General features: G+C 37.7%; 1 protein-coding gene across 1 annotated transcript; it reads left to right on the plus strand.

Moving 5' to 3' along the window:
- The first annotated feature begins 6,297 nt into the window (after positions 1 to 6,297).
- Positions 6,298 to 14,711, plus strand: LOC122995737 (glutaredoxin domain-containing cysteine-rich protein 2). The gene is made up of 5 exons (XM_044371093.1): positions 6,298 to 6,657; positions 7,146 to 7,329; positions 8,282 to 8,391; positions 11,451 to 11,678; positions 13,474 to 14,711. The coding sequence occupies exons 1-5, from the start codon at positions 6,601 to 6,603 to the stop codon at positions 13,645 to 13,647; spliced, it is 753 nt and encodes a 250-aa protein (XP_044227028.1). The 5' UTR covers positions 6,298 to 6,600; the 3' UTR covers positions 13,648 to 14,711.
- Positions 14,712 to 19,435: the final 4,724 nt, after the last annotated feature.

Below are 19,435 nucleotides of genomic sequence, written 5' to 3' on the forward strand. Positions count from 1 at the left end.
GCAAAAGACACTGAATGAATTTGAATGACAACAAATGACAACTGAACTCCACCCGCATTTTGTCAAATCTCCTCCATTTTTGCTCAATTTCCAAACAGAAAGAAGGGAGTTGTATAACCCAAATGATAGATATCTAATCTTTCAGTATTGACAGAGATTAGTTTTATCTTTCTATTCCAAACTCCTTTGTAGCTGTCATGTCAGAATGTGTCAGGGAAAAAAGTTGAGATAGGCAAGCCTTTCTTATTAGCATAATAAAGGATGTCAAAGACAAATGCATAATTCATTATTCTTGAACCTGAGTATTAAAATGTCACACAATTTCTGTATGCCAATGACAGGGTTGTGAGAGACTGGACATTTTTTGGAACAGTGTAAATGGGCAGTGAAGTATCTCTGAAATTACGTATCCCTTGCACTACTTAGATAATTCAAATTTCATCAGGTAGCAAATTTAGGCAGTCAAAATTTTATTTAAATGTCTAAAATACTGTTTGATTAAAAGATCAGTGCAGATGCATTCCTTGCAAGTTACCCTGTGTAATTCAGTCTTTCGATCTATTCATTCATTATTAAAGTTAAGTCAGTGGAAATTGCGAATTTTGAAATCTGTTGAAACATCAGTTTGAACTTCTGATGCTCTTTAGGATATACCCCAAATGTATTCAGCAGCACAATAAAATCAACAGGAGTATACAGAATTGACTCCACAGACTTACATGATAAAATAGAAAGCAATCTACTGCAGGCAAGAATGATGAATGTGGGAATGACTGGAGGAGAGAGACTAGCTCGTAAAGACCACCCTGTTTATTTGTTTGAGAGTGACTTGGGATTGGTAATCATAGGGGTAGCTGATTGGTCAACTGATGGTGTGCACAACTTCAGTACTCTTCCTAGACTAGGACAATATTCCAGCAGTTAGAACTGCAATCTTTGGTATCAGTTGTAGAGATGAAAAAATACCACAAACACATGTGCTTTATTGCTACCATGAAGCCATAAAACGTAAACATCAAGGGAATTAACAGCATGGCCTGAATGTGTCTCTGGAGAATCAGAATGAAAATCTATATCAAATGAATGAAAAAAGATTAGCTGTGTAAAGGGAAGAATCCAATAGGGGATCAGGAAAAATCCCGGTGGACTCATAACTATGGGCCAACTGAAAATATTGATCCTTACTGCAGCCTGAGCCTGTACAGAAGATGTTTGGTTAGGTGATAAGATGCAGGCAAGAAGATGGATACAATATCCAGATACATTTTTCCCCTCAGAAACTAGAATGTTTGATTTTCATGTGGATGTCTGTGTGTTCCTGATGGCTTTGAACAGTTCCAAATACCAGAGTTGTGTTTGTTTGGTTGTTTGTTTCCAAAAATAACAATAGGAACAAAGAAAATTGAGGCAGCTGCCTCAATCTCCAACTAATGGTTGTCTTTGCTTTGGAGAAAGTCGTTATTTCGAGAGGGTCTGGCTGCATTGCAAAGACAGAAATGGCTGTGGCAGATGTCACTTGAGGAGAGGGAGTTTATTCTGGATTAAAATCAAGTAAACAGACAATCCTTAATCCAATAAAAACACAATGGCAGTCCAGGAAAAGCTGAAGATTAGAATGTATGTCCAGCACCACCAAATATTATATAGATTGAAAAACAAGGGCATCTGCATTTGTACATATTTTGATATGTCATCATTAAATACTTGTGTATTATATATTTATATATTGAAGAAACATTTTTTATTTTGTCATTCATGAATGACATTTTACATTAGTACTGTATGTCTTCTCTCTCTCATAGAGGAGGTACTTATGTTGTGTTTCCATCAGCTGGTGGGAAGCTCACAGCCATGTGTTGAACTGTTGTGATGTATACTGAACAAAGGCTTGTAAAGTGCCCTCATCTTTCTGCTCTCACTAAATCACTCCAGAAGCATTTTTAGCTTGTTTAAAAAACTATAGAGTGCATCATTTGAACTTTCACAAGAGTCATTCTGGGAGGGTGTTACACATCAGCATTAACTAGTAAAAAAATGGTTGCTAGGCAACATCTGTTGTGGTGTCCAATCAAAAATAATCTCCTATGTAAACAAGAAGTCAACGTAGCATCAAAAGCTGTAACATTACATTGGACATTAGGGGTCCAAACAAATCTAACTGCTTATCCTTACTGTATATTGCCTCGTTATTATGTTTTATTTATATTTCATATGTGTGTTTCAGAATTTGTATTATTCATGCAGTTTGAGAGTGGAAAACAGTATGAAATATCACTAATAATCTTATTTTGTCAATCTGTCTTAGTTATGTTATTGGCATACTGTTTTGTAATTTGAAGTGTGTTTTCATTGGGTCATGTGTTAATCACGTTATGTTTTTGTGAAATGTAATTAAAAACCTTTCCAATATATATAATTGCAGTTGTAGTTAGATATACTCACCACATTATTACTTTTTCAGTCGGTGACTCAACACTTACACCTGGCAGTTAGTAAGTGTAAATATTTAGTAAAAACTAATTTCTATTTAAGAATTAGTGTGTGTGTTGAACTTATTTTAATGTAGTGATGCATAAATCTGCAACTGGCTTCTGATGAAGAGAATAATGTAAGCAGAAATGTTACACAATGAGGAGGAAATCAAATGTCATGATTTTATTAACTTTGATAATGAATTCTTTGCAGATCCTGTCCTCTATTGCCATACACTACCTTCCATAATAAGTCTGCAAAGTTCTAGAAATGTACTTTATGATTATGCAATTTTTGCAAATGAGTTCCCTGAGGTGTCACGTTTGTTGTTCATCCTCACTGTCTTTCCCAATCTCTCTTCCCCCTTTCCCATCAAGCATTATAATTGGTCTAATAATTGTGTAGATGACAGCCTGTGGCTGGGGCTCTCTGCACAGTGTATTACTAACCCAAGTGCTTCAACCTGTCACTAATTTCCATTATTCATCATAGGGAGAACTCATAGTGCTCTCTCCACAGCTCCCCTGTTCAGAGATCACTTTTATCTTTGTTTGTTTGCTGCTACAAGACCCCTGCACACATTTCAGTTTCAACCTTTTCAGGAAAATGTACAAAAGAGAGCGTGTGCTTGGGGATTTAATATTTGTCTTTCATAAAAAATACCAGATTGGGAAATTGTGCATCTGCAAGTAAAATTGACTATTTTTGTGTGTTACATTTAAGCAACTTCTCTGTAAGACATGAAGCTGTAGCAGAGCAATTGTGGCAAGAAAATACAGTCTGAGTACTCCTCCTCTTCCTCTCAGCTGTGTTTACATCCCATCCACTAATGACCTTTAGAGCAGTGGTTCACAAATTTTTTCACGTCAAGGACCCCTAAACTGACACAAATTAGACCACGGACCCCATTTGATAAGATTTTGTCAAAGGGTCCCAAATCTGATAAGATTTTTATTTTATGTATGAAACCCATGACCAAAATAGTCATACATTCTGTCATTGTGTTATTTTTTGCTGGGGACCCCCTGGAACCCCCCACAGACCCCTGGGGTCCCGGACCACACTTTAAGAACCACTGCATTAAACAATGCACCCAAAACAATTTCTCGCTTGAGTGACCATACTTGCTTGTTCTGATATCTGATTAAGCTGACTTTCGGTCAGGGAAAAGACAAGCGAGGGTCTCTGTCTATTTGCATTGCTCTCCCACTCACTCTCTCTATTTCTCTCTCTTTTTGAACCCTCCATTCTCTGTCAGCTCTCCAGTCATCTGTAAGGATTATTATAAGATTGATCTCGACATGCATGGGGGTTAATGACTCCCATTTGTTAGATTAATGTTTGTTCTGCAAAATGGCCACTGGAAGATGCAGAAAAAGTTGCTAATTCGCAGTCTCAAAATATAGATAAAACTTTCCAAATATAATGGAATAATTCAAATATGTATGCATTTATGCGTTGGATGTTACAGGCACTCACAAATGAAAAAACATGTAAACACACATACACATTGGACTAAAATCTTAAATTAGTCTCTGAAATAGTGATAAAATTGTGCTTAAAAGGATGCTGATGTGTGTGAGCATGAATCATTGCCTATTAGAGTCACACAGGCCAATTCTGGAAATGGCAAAGAACAAAATTTAAAAATCTGGGTGGTTCTTTCTTTCATGAAAAAGAAAAACAATTTCTTATGAAAGGCCTAACCCAATTTTTGGATATTTTTTGTTTTATTGAGAATGCAAGGTTTATCAGCATTGCCCTGCTTCCCAGACAGTACAGTGCACTACCAAATTAGAGAGCTGTCCATTGAAACATGATTTCAAGTTCATAAACTAAGACGATGAGCTCCTTTTTCGTTCTATAAGGTGTTTTACATATAAGCATTTCAATTTCAAAGGGAAAGATTTCCTGACAAAAGTTATTTGACTGTAAAAGTACAAATGTTTGGTCAAAATTGATCTCATTCAGCTTATTGAGTATAATAATGTCACAGTATAAAAAGCACAGGTGTAAATTATAAAAGTAATTATGGCTGAATTCCATTTAGCTGCTTCAGTTTCAGGGTCCTGGTATTATGCATGCTGGCTCATTGTTCCAGTGTGACAATGATCCATGGCTTACTGGGACACTTGAATAGAACAGAGCCATAGTTAATGCTATTAGTAGCACCTGTGTTTTTCCTACAGTATCAAAATGTCTGCTGTTAAAAAGGCCTGTTGTGTGTCTAACAGGAAAAGGCTACTCTGCTCTCTCAATTATTGGTGGCCATGGTTGAACAGTAAGTCAGTTTTCATATTTGTTATTTTTACTTTCATCATAAAAGACTGAAAGATGATTTCACCTGTATGAAATGCATGCTTTGGCTTCATTAAATTGCTCACTGGCATGCTAGTGTATGAGATAAAGTCTCATTTCACAATTTCATGTCATGAGTTATAAAGTATGAATCTAATGATTGTTTATTAAAACTTAAATTGGCTAATGCTTCTGCATATAATTACTAAAGGTAAGTTAATATGACTGTACCACACTATGAGTCTTTACACTCTGTCTAATGCATGGTAACACTTCCTATTTGTCACACTAGTAGGTTATTGAAAGTTAAATACAAGATAAGGATAGTAATTGACCAAATAATTAGAGCCATTACGCTAGATTAGAGAAACACTTAGCAAATGGTAATTTAGTTAAAACACGAATTGTATGACTCATCACTTCACATAATTACACTGTAGAATTAGGATGGAGAACAGTTTAATTGTGTGCTTTCCAGGATTTCTTTATAAAATTAAATGCTTTTCTGTAAGTTAATTCACTTAACTGTACAGTTTTACTTAGTTCAGTAAAAATAAAATAAAATCTGTGTTACCCATCTAAGCTGAAATATTTTTCATTTTACTTTATATATAGTCATTTACATTTAGTACATTGGGTGCCTATAAGAGGAAATGTTGCAAATACTGGATCACTCTTGCTGAATTTTACATAAAATATTTCTTGAAAGCATCATCCCCAGAAATGCTGGCAACATTAAGGGTAGATCCACAAGATATTGCAAGTTACAGATAAGTTTTTTTGTCCGTACTGAAGTTTATTTCTCTTGTTTTGTCAGTGTTACATAAAGGACTTTCATTTGTGCTGTAAGTCTATTTGATCTATCTTTCAGTCTTCTTTGATTCTAGACAAGGTCCCTGTGCACTGTCTTCTTGAGAAAAGACAGTTAGGTATATGAAATAATCTTTTTTTGTTTTAAACACCTGAGATTCCCTATAGTAGACTCTTTAGACTAGACTTTTAAAGAGACTGACTCAGACTCCACTGAGTAATGAAGTAACACTCTGACATTTTAGCACTCAACTAAGAACTATATTATTCACCTTGCACAGACACATCCGTTACACACAGAAACACACATTCAACCACACGCACATATGAACGATACAGAGAAACACACTAGGAATGCAAAAATTCAGTCTGATCCAACTCTAAGCTTAGTATATATTTTGATTAGAGTTTTGATAAGGGTTTTCAGTGTGACAACGGCAGACATAAATTCTCATGTTTACTTTTCAACAGTGATGCACTCGGCTCCAGTCCAAAGACTGGCAGTCCCACAACTATCTAACAACTCCCACACACACATACACACACACACACACACACAGCCTCACTCTCTCTTTCTCTCCTTACACACACAAACACAGAGCTGCACACAGGCTTCTACTGCCTTCTATTCTGGTGATCATAATTATTTGATGGCGGAGCTTCTGGTTTCTCAACCACGCTTTTGTACACACGATCTAGCTGTGAATAATTTAACATGGGGAGCTAGAAAGGTGGGTCCCTTAAAACAGCAGGTACAGTCAAACTCAAGAAGCAGGAAACACGGAAAGAGCTTTATCTCATCTAGTCTTCCACCCACTCCTTACACACAGCTTTTCAGTCGGGCTCTCATATCCCGTGCTTCCATCGAGTTGCATATCAATCCATTCTTTCATCCATCCATCCGTGCATCCTTTCATCACACCAGGCACCACGGTGTCCAACTGATGTCAATTTGCCCCAGGTAAGGAGCTTTTTGGATGGACTGACACTTCCTCTGCGTCCCCTCCTCAATCAGTCACCATGGAGGAACTCCAGAGAAAACTGAATCAACGCTATGAAGGCACCAAGCCCAGAAAGGTGAGTCATTTATGGGACCACATTTGTTCAACTTGATGGGTTTTGAAGTACTTTTATAAATGCGCCTTGTTGAGGAAAATACAACATAAGTAAATTTAGGTACCAAGATTTCTGTTTAAATGGTTGTTATATGCAATAGTTTTACTATCAGTGGCATATTGACTTTACATTTTAGCACATAACTAGATGAAGCTGTTGAGGTTGAAGATAGTTTTCTGTGTCTAAGTTCATGTGATGTTGTTAAACTGCAAACTGAAGGTGAGAATGAGACTGGATGTTAGCTTGTATGTTGACATGCTACAAATGTTTGTATGCACTTCTCTTGTCAGATCAAACAGCATTTTTTTCAACTCACAAATCCTCTTTTCTATGCTAGCAAGCAATACAAATTTGTCTCCATATAGTACTTAACATGTCAATGCTTCCTCTCAGCAAAAACCTTTAGAGGAGTGGAGTAAAAACATGTCTCATTTAACTCAAAACCACAGGTCAGGTTCAAGCTGGCATCGTCCTACAGTGGTCGGGTCCTGAAGCACGTGTATGAGGACGGTCAGGAGCTGGACAGTCCAGAGGAGAAATACCCTCACAGCTTCGTCCACCGCAAGATCCCACCCAGTCACCTTGAGATGGAGCAGCTCTGTGGATTTGAGGATGCTCATGGGGACCAACAGGGTCGGTTGTTATCATTGTGTAACATCCTGTACTGACTGTCTTACTTAATATGCATGACTGCATTGAGGTTTGTTTGTTAGGGCTTGCGTGTAAGCAGGTAACCATGGAGACCAACAAAATCTGTACATTACATTTATATATGGTACTCCAGCCTATGCGGTGCAGTGGTTTGCATGAGATTGTTTTGGGCACGGTCGCCTGAGCATGTTTTTGCTTTACACTAATGAAAATGGTTATGCATTAGTGTGTTTACATTTACTGTGTGTGCATACAAAAACTGCCAGTGTGATTTCAAACATCTCAAGTAGCAAGTATCACAGTAATCTTTGTGATGTTGAAGGTGAACATCTCAAGATTACATTATACTGACATCAACATCAGCATGCTCTATATACAGTAAATACAGTATTTTTTCCAGCCATTGTTTGTTTATTGATGGAGAAGTAGCCCATGCTGAGCTGAAACTGTTGGTTCTCCCATCCAGTTGTATAAGAAACACATTGTTTCTGCAGTGTTGATGCAGTCAGAATGGCAGCTAAAATAAAATATAGCTCACTACTTTGGCAGTTAGCAAGCAAAGAATCATAGAGGCACATGCAAGACATCAATCAAACTGTGGACATGCTCAAATATTGAGCAATATTAGTATACTTGTTAAGATTTTTAAAATATAATTAGCATATAGTACAGTAAGACACAAAATTTATTAGCTGGGATGCTATGCTGGCTAACACAGCTAGTCTGGGTTGTGACAGTCAGGTAGGTAGAAACTGGTAACTGATAAATTATGAATGGGGTTGACTGATCACTGCAGTCCTCAGAGGACTAGCGTGACTGCCAAAAATAGTAAAAAGTATGTGCTGTTTGCGGATTAAACCAGAAGTTGAGTCTGAAATCTCTGGTACAGGTTCACACTCTACCTTGACATGAACATATTTTATTCCGTATCCAGGTGTCTATCCTCCAACAGGGCTCATTGCCCAGAGGATAAACGTGTACAGAGGAATGGGAAGCTACAAGCCTGCTGCAGGCAAGACTGACGAAGCAGATGGAGATGCCAAAGTAAGCAATGCAGCTCAATGGTTTTGATTCTTGCTGAAGTTTAATATTAATCAAAATGAGAGAGAGAAAATGATTCCCCAATAGAACTGTCAGTTTTCACTGTCTGAATGTGAAGTGGTAAGATGTGTCTTAATTGCCTTAATTAATTTGTTAGTGCAGTTCAAATGAACTGGAAAAATAATCTCTCAATTGTCGTGTTGTGTGTTAATTAAAATGCCCATCATGGCAACATATGGTTTATTTTATGTGATACTAAACTGAAACAGAACAGTATCATTAACATCCTGATGATAATTTATGTGTGTGCGAATTGCCCTTTTCAAATAGCAAACAAATGATCTTTTTCCTCACAATAGGGGTCTATTATCTGGTCAAAGAAGCAATATCCTAATTTTGACACCTGTGATAGATTTATGCTGATTGTGCCCTCTTTCCCTCTGTGCCCCATCTACCAGGGGTCCAGCCCTGACCTTGCACACCTGCACACCCCCAATGCCCAGTCTAACACAGGGCATGGGCCTCTCTGCACTGTTTGAGTTATAATGAGAGATTTTTTTTTTTTTTTTTGAAATTTTGAAATTTCAACATCTCTAAAAAAGATGAGGTTCATAAAAACTGTAACTGAGTTCATGTACTGCATCTATTTCTATTTAAAGGGTAACAAGATGGTTTTTTGATTTCCTCTCCACGAACTCTAATAGCTTAAAATCATATAATCAAATGAGCACAAAAATTGATGGGAAAATCAAATGGTGTCAGAGCCTTTTCTGTAGCTTCCCAGAATTCAGCATTTCCCCTCCTTATTCTGTTGTGTCTTCTTAGTCTGTTGAAAGTTTAAACAAAGTAAAACACATTTCAACATCATTGAATTTGAACTGTGCCTGACCACTTGATGTGATCCAGTGTGTGTCTGTGTTTATGTGCATGGTGGCATGTGAAGTTTATTGGATTCATGTATTTTATCTTTCCTGTAAGGCTCTTTGGATTATTTGTACTTTGTATTAATTTCAAGTGCAATTTAGCACTAAAGAAACATTGTCAGTTCAACGTGTACTTATTTATACATGTTATGCTAGAATCATTGTTTGCTATCTCAACAACACCTACAGAAGAAGTCTTTTAACACCTTAAATTATAATTAGGAGTTTGTGGCACTCTTTCAATGGTAAATTACTAATTTTGGAGCATAATCAGTATGCAGTGTCTCTTTGGACATACTTACATAAAAGGAATGATAATAAGAAAGTATCACAGCTTCTCGGAGAAAGAGTTGGCTTTTATTTTTTAAACCCCACAGAGCATTGCACGTCTACATATGCTGAAAACCAAACAGAAACACCAAAATAAACATGTACACAATTATCAGCTAACACAAAGTAATTTGATAATTAATTCAGGCAACTTTAGAACAGAATAAGTGATCAAGATTTAAAATAGAAAATGAGACAGATCCTTGGGTAATTAAAACATCAACTGCTGCTCAGAGAAAATGGTACAACAATTAAAGAGGAACAACAACACCAACAAAATTGTTCATCTGACAGGAGAAATACACTTTTACTGAGCTGCTGTGACAGTGGCTTCATTAGTGCAGCGTGCTGAGAGGGAGGTCAGCTACATTGCCTGCTGGCTCAGTGTCAGCTTCATTCTTTTATCCTCTAAACAAAGTCATGCTTGTCCTGGTGACCAAGGCCAGTATTTATCACATTTATCAGTGGATGACAGCAATCTGGAATTAGTGGGCATCATTGAAAGAATGGCACAGTGGTGCTAGAGGAGAACCCCTATTGTGCAAGGTCTATTGACTTCCTTGCTATACGCCTTTAGTGCTTTCCTCTGTCTGTTTTATAATAAGAGAGATTCACTGAAGCAAAATGTTCTTCATCTGTGTTTCATTTCTTGATGTTTTAACAGAAAGTAAATTTGGAAAAGTCAGAAATGCTGTTAGTGATTAGCGAAGTTATCACTGAGTCCTTGGTGACAAAATGCTGCCCTTTATAGTACATATATTCAGAATCCAAATCAGTTTAATTAGCCAAGTATGCAAGCATACAAAGAATCTGTCTTGGTGTTTGCTCCCACAAATGCAACATAGAAGAATAAAGAATGAAAATATAGCAAAAGCAAAATCTATTTACAGAATAGAATTATAATAGTTGTGAAATGGGATATAAAACTTGAAATGAAATATTGACTGTGCAAAAGAAACATGGACTGTGCTATAGAGGAAGAAATGAAGGGTATGAAATATATGAAAGTGACAAGTGCAAAAATTAAATGTGACATGTGCAATAAATTATTAAATTATATAACAGCGGAGGTGGAATGCCATGTACGAAGTAAAGTCCAGTTTGATAATTTGAGTGACAAGTGCAAAGATTAAATGAGGGATGTAAAATGTAAAGTTCAGTTTGATAACAGTACAGTCCAGCTATTTAGTACAGAGCAACAGCTTCTGGAAAGAAGTTACTGTTTCTGCTGGTGGAGGTTTCTTATTGTACATTCCTATAACAAAAAAATAGTTATCAGTAATGTGCATTTCATCTCTGGACCAATGTGGTTGTTTTGTTCCCATGGATAACCAACTGTAGTGAAATGCAATAAGTAAATAAGTGCAATGAATGGATGAGGACATAAATAAATAAACATCAATAGATCCTATTTTTGCCAGTATCAAAGGGCTTCTCGGCATCTCTCCAGGCTCCAGATAATTGTGTTTGACAATCATGCAGATGAAAAATCTGTGTTAAAAGAGGAGTTAGAATCCTTTTTCTCCTCCACCAGATGCCTCAACAGACCAGAACACAGCATATGAAGCATGTTAGTTTTGCACAAGGAGTGTGACTCCTCAGCATGCGTTCAACTGGAAAACCTCTTCTCACCCACACATACTGTAAAGGCAACAGCTAGAAGTGGGCACACTCTCTCACAGTGTTGCTGGAATGAAATCTGGGAAATGTAGGACATATCTAACACAAGCAGAGCATAATTAAAATACTTAATCTTGCATCTGGATGCACCAGATGTTGTCAATATTTTCTATTTGCTGTTTCCTTCAGTCCTCAGTTTTGGACTTTGGCAAGATAATCATCTACACCAGCAATCTGCGCATCATCAGAGCACCACCGAGGAAGCCTGAAGCTTTGCGGCACCATGTAGTGCCCCCTGTGGACTTGGAGGGATACCCAAAGGCCAGGGAGAGGGGGAGCAGGAGGAGGGCTAAAGCGCTTTGTACACAGGAGGGAGAGGAGAAGGAGGAGAAACAGATCAGCAACACAGACACCAAGGTAATGGTGCTTGGCCAAATTATTCTCAGTGGTGCAGTAGAGTTTTATTACCCCATCTCTGTTTCTTGGTACTCTCGATCTCACCATGTCCCCCCCCCCCTCCTTTCTCTCTCTCTGCATATGTTTTCAGCCATCCTTTCCTGACTGTTTCTTTGCTTTTAAGAGACTGCAGGATTGTATGTGCAGCCATACTGTTGTTATTTGAAACTGTTAACAGAGGGGTGTTTGCTCTCATCTCACAATCTCCTCCGTGTTCCCTTGTATTGTCCACTTTATTTCTACCCCTTCTCTTTTCTGTTCCTCGTTCCCCCTCCCGCTGCAACAACCACCATCCCGTTGTCCTAGTGTTATCTGTCAACTGTGAACAGATACTGATGAGTCCACAGTTTTACTCTGCCCTTGCAGCATTTGCCTGCCACTTATCAGCCTGCAAGGATACCCGGCTCACTATTATTCCCTCCCTCTCACCTCCTTTGCTGATTACTGTTCTCTTCCTCGCACTCCCTCTATCCTTTTCTCACCTCTCTCGTTATTTTCTCATTTTCCTCTGCCTCTTGAAAAAAAAGTTCATTCTCAGCTTTTTTTTCCCCCCATTATTTAGCAATCTCACTGCTCTTTGTTACGTTCTTTCCTTTATCATGTTTTGCCTTTGTTTCTCAAACTTCAAAGTAGTTCATCTTTCATTGTCTTTATTTCTAGCACATGGTTTTGATTTCTACTTTGTATGTATGCGCACAAATTCTGCATCTGTTTACCCCCTTTTCTACAGTCGCTACTAAAGCTTATCATCACAATATAGTGGATCAATCACTTAATTGCAGCCATGTGGCTATCCAGTCGTGGACACACAACTATGTGTGTTTTTAACATGCTATTTGTAGAGCATTAAGTGGTCTGCTTGAATTGTGTAAGAGTCTTGAGTGGATTATTATTCCAACACTGTTACTGACTTTGAATGGCATCTAGTTTGTAGCACCTGAAGTATCAAAAAATTACACTTTTAACTTAAGTATCATATTTTTCCAGAATTATTGTCCTGTTTGTTTAGGAAAATCTACAGATCTCATTGTGCAGAGCTTTCACTGTGAATCACGGCATCCAGTCATTTGAAAGATTTAGATGCACGGTATTCTTATTGCACATCTCTTGTTTATCCTCATGGTGTCAATAATCTACAAGCAGCTTCTTGTTATTGTAAATTTTGCATTAATAACCTGCTGGCTATAAAAACGACTGGCTGGTTCAACATAATCCTGCTACACAGCTACAACACTGGATTGAAAATAATATCTGAAAAAATCCTCTGTGTTGTTAATGTTGTTTATTGTTTGCCAGCAGGCAGGCCCGTTAAACTAAATAGCTGTGTTAATGCTGGCTGTTTATGAACATGGCTTAAGGTGTTGCAAGTTAATCAGTTTTGAAACAGTTGGTGTGTAAAAATGAGTAATATGTTAAAATGTTTAAAAACAGTTTCTCACGCAAAGCAGATGTATTGTATCTTATTCAAAAGTAACAAATCCCAAACTAACCTCTAATGACCAATCAGATATTAGTATTCAATATAGCTGTGTGATACATTTGATGTGATATCTAATATACATGGCTGACAAAACTTCCCCTCTCTGTGAACTTGCCCAACTTAACTCAAGCTCGATTCCTATGTTCGTTGCCCTTCTCACCCATTCCCATCTCTTCCTCCCCTTTTTACCCTTTGCTTCACCTCACAGTTCCTCTCTTTCACCTCCTCTTTCTCCTCCTCCTCTTCTCTCCTCTAATGTGTTTCTTCTGTCTCCAGGAGGCCGACAGCTGCCAGCATTGTGGCGGTTCAGGCTGCGCTCCATGCTCTCTGTGTCACGGTAGCAAGCTGTCCATGCTGGCCAACCGCTTCAATGAGTCCATCAGTGATCTGCGTTGCCAGGCCTGCTACCCCCATGGTCTGGAGAAATGCCAGTCCTGCTCCAGCAAATAGCAGCATTTGGCTGACATCCATGCTTGGCATACAGAGAGTGAATGAGAGAATGAGAGTGTGTAGCTATGAGTAAGAGTGTGTCCGATGCGCTATCGGTTTGTCAGAATTGTCTCAGCGGCAATATTGCTCTAATCCAAAATGTTCTTGGTGGGGTGTTTCGAAGCACTACTAGGAAACATAAGCCATCATTGGAAAGGGGAATTGTGACTGTGCAGCAGGCACAAAATCATAAAATACAATTACTGTGTGCAGTGAACATGGCTTGTGATAACACAAACACATAATCACTTTTTTGTTGTCACATTATTTTGCATCTGTGCCCCTCTCCTTGATAAAAACCTTGGTTCTACAACGGAGTTATCATTTAAATTAAAGTGATGCAAACATTTTGCATTCATTTTATCTACTGGTAAGCTGCCTTATTCCTATCTCCCTTCTCTGTTCGCCGGAGAGAATGAAGCCTTTTATATCTCAGCATGATGTACTGTATGAGGATAATTGACGCTTTCATTTTTTTTTGTTTCAAAACAGAAGGAAAAGAGTCTGAGATGGAAAAAGAGAAAATGAAATACAGACCAAGTGAGAGATCAGAGTGAGCAAGACAAAAAGAGACTGTTTAATAAATGGTAACAGCATAAATGATGAGATTATAATTAACGTGCACCCCACCATGACATGGATAAATGCACTACTGCTTTGAGAAAGGTGGTAGCGTGATGCAGAAGCAGTGTTTAGCCATGTGAATTCAAACTGACCGTAGCAACAACATTTTTACACCACATTTCAAGCCTACAGAGTATAAATATATCAATTTTGGGTGGACTATCACTTTAATAACTTTTTACTTGTGAAAGAGGTAAAGATGAGATAGAGATAAGAAGACAAAGGAGAACCATTAAATAGATGACAGCAGTACTGTAGGCCAGTTTAGGTGGTTAAATGATGTGATTATGAAGATGTTTTTTTAATTGATAGTTTCATTCTCAGGTTATTGCCATTCGAACTTGATTCAAAGCTTTATCCAGACAGTTTTGGTATATGAATGAAATAAAACGCCTACTTAATTTTCAATGCCTCTTCTTTTGTTGTGCCTGACAACTGCTGGTTTAAAGTGTAGCTTGTGCTTTATTTATTTTGTTGTTATAAACACTGGATTATCATATGGCTCAGACTAAAGCAGGATGCATTGTATATTTCTTCATTTATTTCTGCACATCAACAGCCCCAACTGCCCATGAAGACTGAAATGGCAAGACTGAATGTAGCAAGTCTAGTTGACACAAAATAGTAAAGCTCATACACAGTCAGCTTATGTTCACCAGCAGTGTGCTTGAGTCATGGATTCAAGTCTTACTTCTTTACTGAGCCTTATATCAGTCAGAAGTGTCACTATCATATCAAACATGTTTGATTTTTATGACTGCAATCTGGACTAATCTGAACATGCTGTTGTCAGAGCTGCATCATAAATATAAAGGCAGCGTCTCTAACTGTAATGTGTGAAAGTCACTTCTTAAACGTTCAATGTCATTTTACAATGGGCTGGAAATGTTTGTTTGAGTGTTTCCCAGCTTCAAACAAAATGAAACATAACCATAAAGACAAATGCAACAATTCCTAGTCATTACATCTTAGTCATTACACCTCAGTTCAACTGCAATTAGCCACAATATTTTGTATTATGCCATTTCAGGATGATTTAGCAGAAAGGAAAAACAAAATTAAACATTATCACCTCAATAGCAAAATGGCTTTATTAGTTTTCAAATTGCCAGCTCTGAGTGATCAGAGTCATGCAATTATGCCTTTCTTCTGTGGCAACATCAGCATCTTCCAGGTTTACATTAATCCACCATAAATTCTCCTCACAAGGTTTAAGCAGCAGATAGCAATGTTAACCACACAGAATGTGTTATTTTTTAGTTATGCTTTTGTTTCACTTTTATGTGCAGATGTGTGCTGATGGAGCCCCTGGTTTTCCTTTTCCAAAACAATAAAGTAACACAGCCTCCTCTCATATGCCTACCTGCTCTCTAAACAAATATGAACTGTACTGAGCCATAGGATATATTGCAGTTGCTGCTGAAATGGCATTTTTCACAACTATCCTTATGCTCCGAGGCAAAGATGATCAATCAAAATCAGTGTTCGCAGTGGAAAGCACTGACCAACATCCTCTAATGTGCAGTGGCCCAAAGTTACGCCAGAATAAGCACCCCAGACCATTACAGCCCTCTATCCCTGCCTCTATACCCATCTTTGTGCAGCCATTTCCATTATTTTGTCTTATTATGTTAGATAGCCTCACATTCAGTTAAAGAGCAGACTATATGGCTTATCAGCCGCCTGGCCAAAAGTCCCATCAGCAATCAAATTCCTGCTATTTCTGGAATGAGAGGAGGAACCTGAATCTCCAGTCTCCCTCGTCTTCATTCTACTTTCTCACTCTTGCTCTTGCTGGCTGACTGGTCTGCCTAAAAATCTGCCACCCATACTGAAGTCAAAACTGAGCCGTTTAACTTTTTCATTTGAGCCTCCATTCTCACTTAGTATTCCACAAGGGAACCAAAGTGATGGAAAATTGGGTCACAGAACTGTTCTTGGCCTCCTCTGTCCCACAGGGCCTAAAGTGATAAGGGAGCAGGTAAACAAAGAAGTGTTACACTAAATACTTTTCGTTTGAAGTGGTCAGGAAAGGGCCATAGAGACAAATATAGAGAAATAATCGTTGGAGCATGAAGATCACTCACTGTGTAGTTGTACTACATCCAATACTATATTTAGACCAGGAGCAGGATAGTGGATTCAGTAAAGAAAAAGAGCAGAGAGTAACTGCCTGCTGCATTATGGCACCCAAACTTTATCAGTATGACATCACCTAAATAACTAATGATTAATCAAGCAAATGCAAATCCTGTTAACATTGTTAACTTCCATTCTCAAAGTAATCACAAAAAATGATGAAGATAGAGAAATACAGTATAATATGACAACATTGTAGAAGATTGAACAATTGTGCATGATCAGCTAAATCGCAACTTCAATATTTCATCAAATAAAAATATTTAAAATCCCCCCAAATAACAAATCATTTATAAGCTGTAGCAGCAAGGATTTTAAGGAGGAGAGGTATACAAGAGCAGCTTAACATCAAAATCCTTATTGAGGCCATTGGGAGACAGGTTCCTGAGGAAATTAATTTACAGTAGGTTTCACATAGAAGGAGCCGTTTTTCATAATCCCCACCTCTTTCTGGGCTCTTCACCTCCTCTCAGTGCACTTACATAATGAAAAAACGGCTTTTGATGAAACATGCATTTTCAGTCTAATAAAATTCAGGAGCTCCTTTCTTTGTCTACTTATCTGTACCTGTATTAGTTTTCTTAGAAACACCTGGAAAATATGCTTAGTAAAAACAAACTCACTAAATTTGACTTGACAAATAGACAGAAATTCAATGTTGTTGACAGTGATCATCTAATGGTAACACAGAGCTCTTAACCCACATACAATTCCACAGTCCTCTAAAACAATACATTACAGATCTTGCAGGCTTCTACTGACTAATGCACTGACTTGACTTTTGTTTACTGTACTTTGGTGTGAGGGCAAACACTCTCACACATGTGTGAAGCCACTATATCTCTCTGCTTGTGATAAATTGTGGAACATTCCATAAAATGATAATTTACTTGAGATTTCCATTACCAAATAATGCTCTGTTTAATCACGGCAGCAGGCAAACAATGGCTTATGGATACAGAGGAAAACACTTTCTCCAGAGGCAGCATCATCATTTATGATGCATTATATATATAGGATCGCTTATAACCCATTCATAATATACAACATAGGAAGCAGACTGGGAGCAGACTGTGTGCATTAATCAGAAACTCTCAGACAACAATATTACACAGTGTAGAAAAGTGAGCCACATTTAATCCGCAAGTACTCTAATTTTCTATATTTGGTTATTGATCATTCTGTCCTCCTGTCTGTGTCTTTTTAACTCACTCCCTTTCTATCACTTTCCTTTTATTTCTCAGCACATAATGATGAGATGAATATTTCTTACCCAGCTAAATTAGCTTATAAATTGCCATAAGTGCACAGCTTGGTGTAAATTATGGTCCGCACATTGCCCAGGGATAATTTCTGGGGGGAAAAGATGTCTCGCACGATTTCATATGTATAAGTATAGCTAAATATAATAATGTTAAGTATTAGTGTTTTATCTGGTTGCTCTCAGTGCTGAGAGACATTACCCCGTGCCTTCTCCCTTCTCCACTACATCACCCTCCCAGCAGGATGTTGTAGTGATTAGAGAGACTGTCCCTCAGTGGGAAGATCAAGCTCTAAGCCTCCATCACAGCGAACACTGACCCTGCTGTAGCATTTTTTTTGGGCAAACACTGAACATCCCTCTCATAGAGGCTGACAATAACCTAATGTTTTTTTTTCTTCAAATGAACAGTGTAAACTCTTACCCTCCAGATTTAATTAATAATCTATGCAAGAGAGGAGTCAAAGATTATAATAGAAATACATATTTATATTATTCATGAGCATATATCATTCATGAGGTCAGTAACATCAGTTGCTAGTGATATATAATCTTGTAATGTAATTTTTATTGTAGGCATGAATATTTTGTCCCACATTCTTACTATATTAGGGTATGAGTAAGCATATAAATATCTTTTTATCCTGAGCTCAAGGATCAATTTACACCACATATATATGTTTCTCATGTATATGTGTCTGTTTATTCAAATGTAATAATGGAGTTACTGTGGTCTCAATACAACTTTCATTTTTAGCCTCTAATTATTTCCAGTTAATGTGGTAGTTAAGAATTTGAAAATAATTAGATTCTTCAGAAACATGATTTTATTTCTTTTCAGAGTTATGCAATTATATGTCTTATATATTCTATTTCCTTAATACATAATTTTATTGTTATTTGGTTATTTTGCTAAGGTTATTACTGTGGAGAATATCCAGCCAGAATGTAAACCATACAAATAGGTAATGTGTATTCTTTTTCTGGGTTGATTGTGCGTCGATCTATTGGTAATGCCTCATGACTCCAGTAGGGGGAATCGCGCTCTCTGCCTCACTCAATACAAACGAGTGAAAACGAGAGAAGTGTGCGGGTTTCTTCATCCCTCTTCCCTCACTATTTTCCCTGTTTTAAGGTAATTACCGTACTTAAAGCACTATAAACTTAGCGATACACATTGTTGATACTTATTTCGTCATTGTTGTTCATTGCGAGCGAAAGAGGTGAATTTTGTACTTTTATATTGTTAAAGAGTTTCGGGCTAACTCATTCACCGTGTAAGCTAGCTACTGCTATTGTCCCAATGTAGCATCCGACTGTTCCGCCATTTTCTGCATTTAAGTTAGTCTGTAAGGTTTAAAAACATTATTTTATTATGGTAAAAGGTCAGTTCATGTGTAGGTACAATATGAAAGTTAAAAAGGTAAATGTATTTCAATTAAGGAAACTGTGGTCCTGAGACTGAGTGTATTCTGACTGAGAAAATATGTGAATTTGGTTGTACTGTACATAATTAAGACTCAATACAAACGAGTGAAAACGAGAGAAGTGTGCGGGTTTCTTCATCCCTCTTCCCTCACTATTTTCCCTGTTTTAAGGGCACAACATTTGGAGGCACCGCTGGGATGCTTGGCTGGAGGACCATCCCTAACCTGTAAGAGAAATCCTCTTGTCGATCATCCCCCCAAACTACCCAGGCATCAGAAAGGAGCTCAGCAAAGCAGC

The sequence above is a fragment of the Thunnus albacares genome, chromosome 13 (genome assembly GCF_914725855.1).
Source record: "Thunnus albacares chromosome 13, fThuAlb1.1, whole genome shotgun sequence".
Lineage (NCBI taxonomy): Eukaryota > Metazoa > Chordata > Actinopteri > Scombriformes > Scombridae > Thunnus > Thunnus albacares.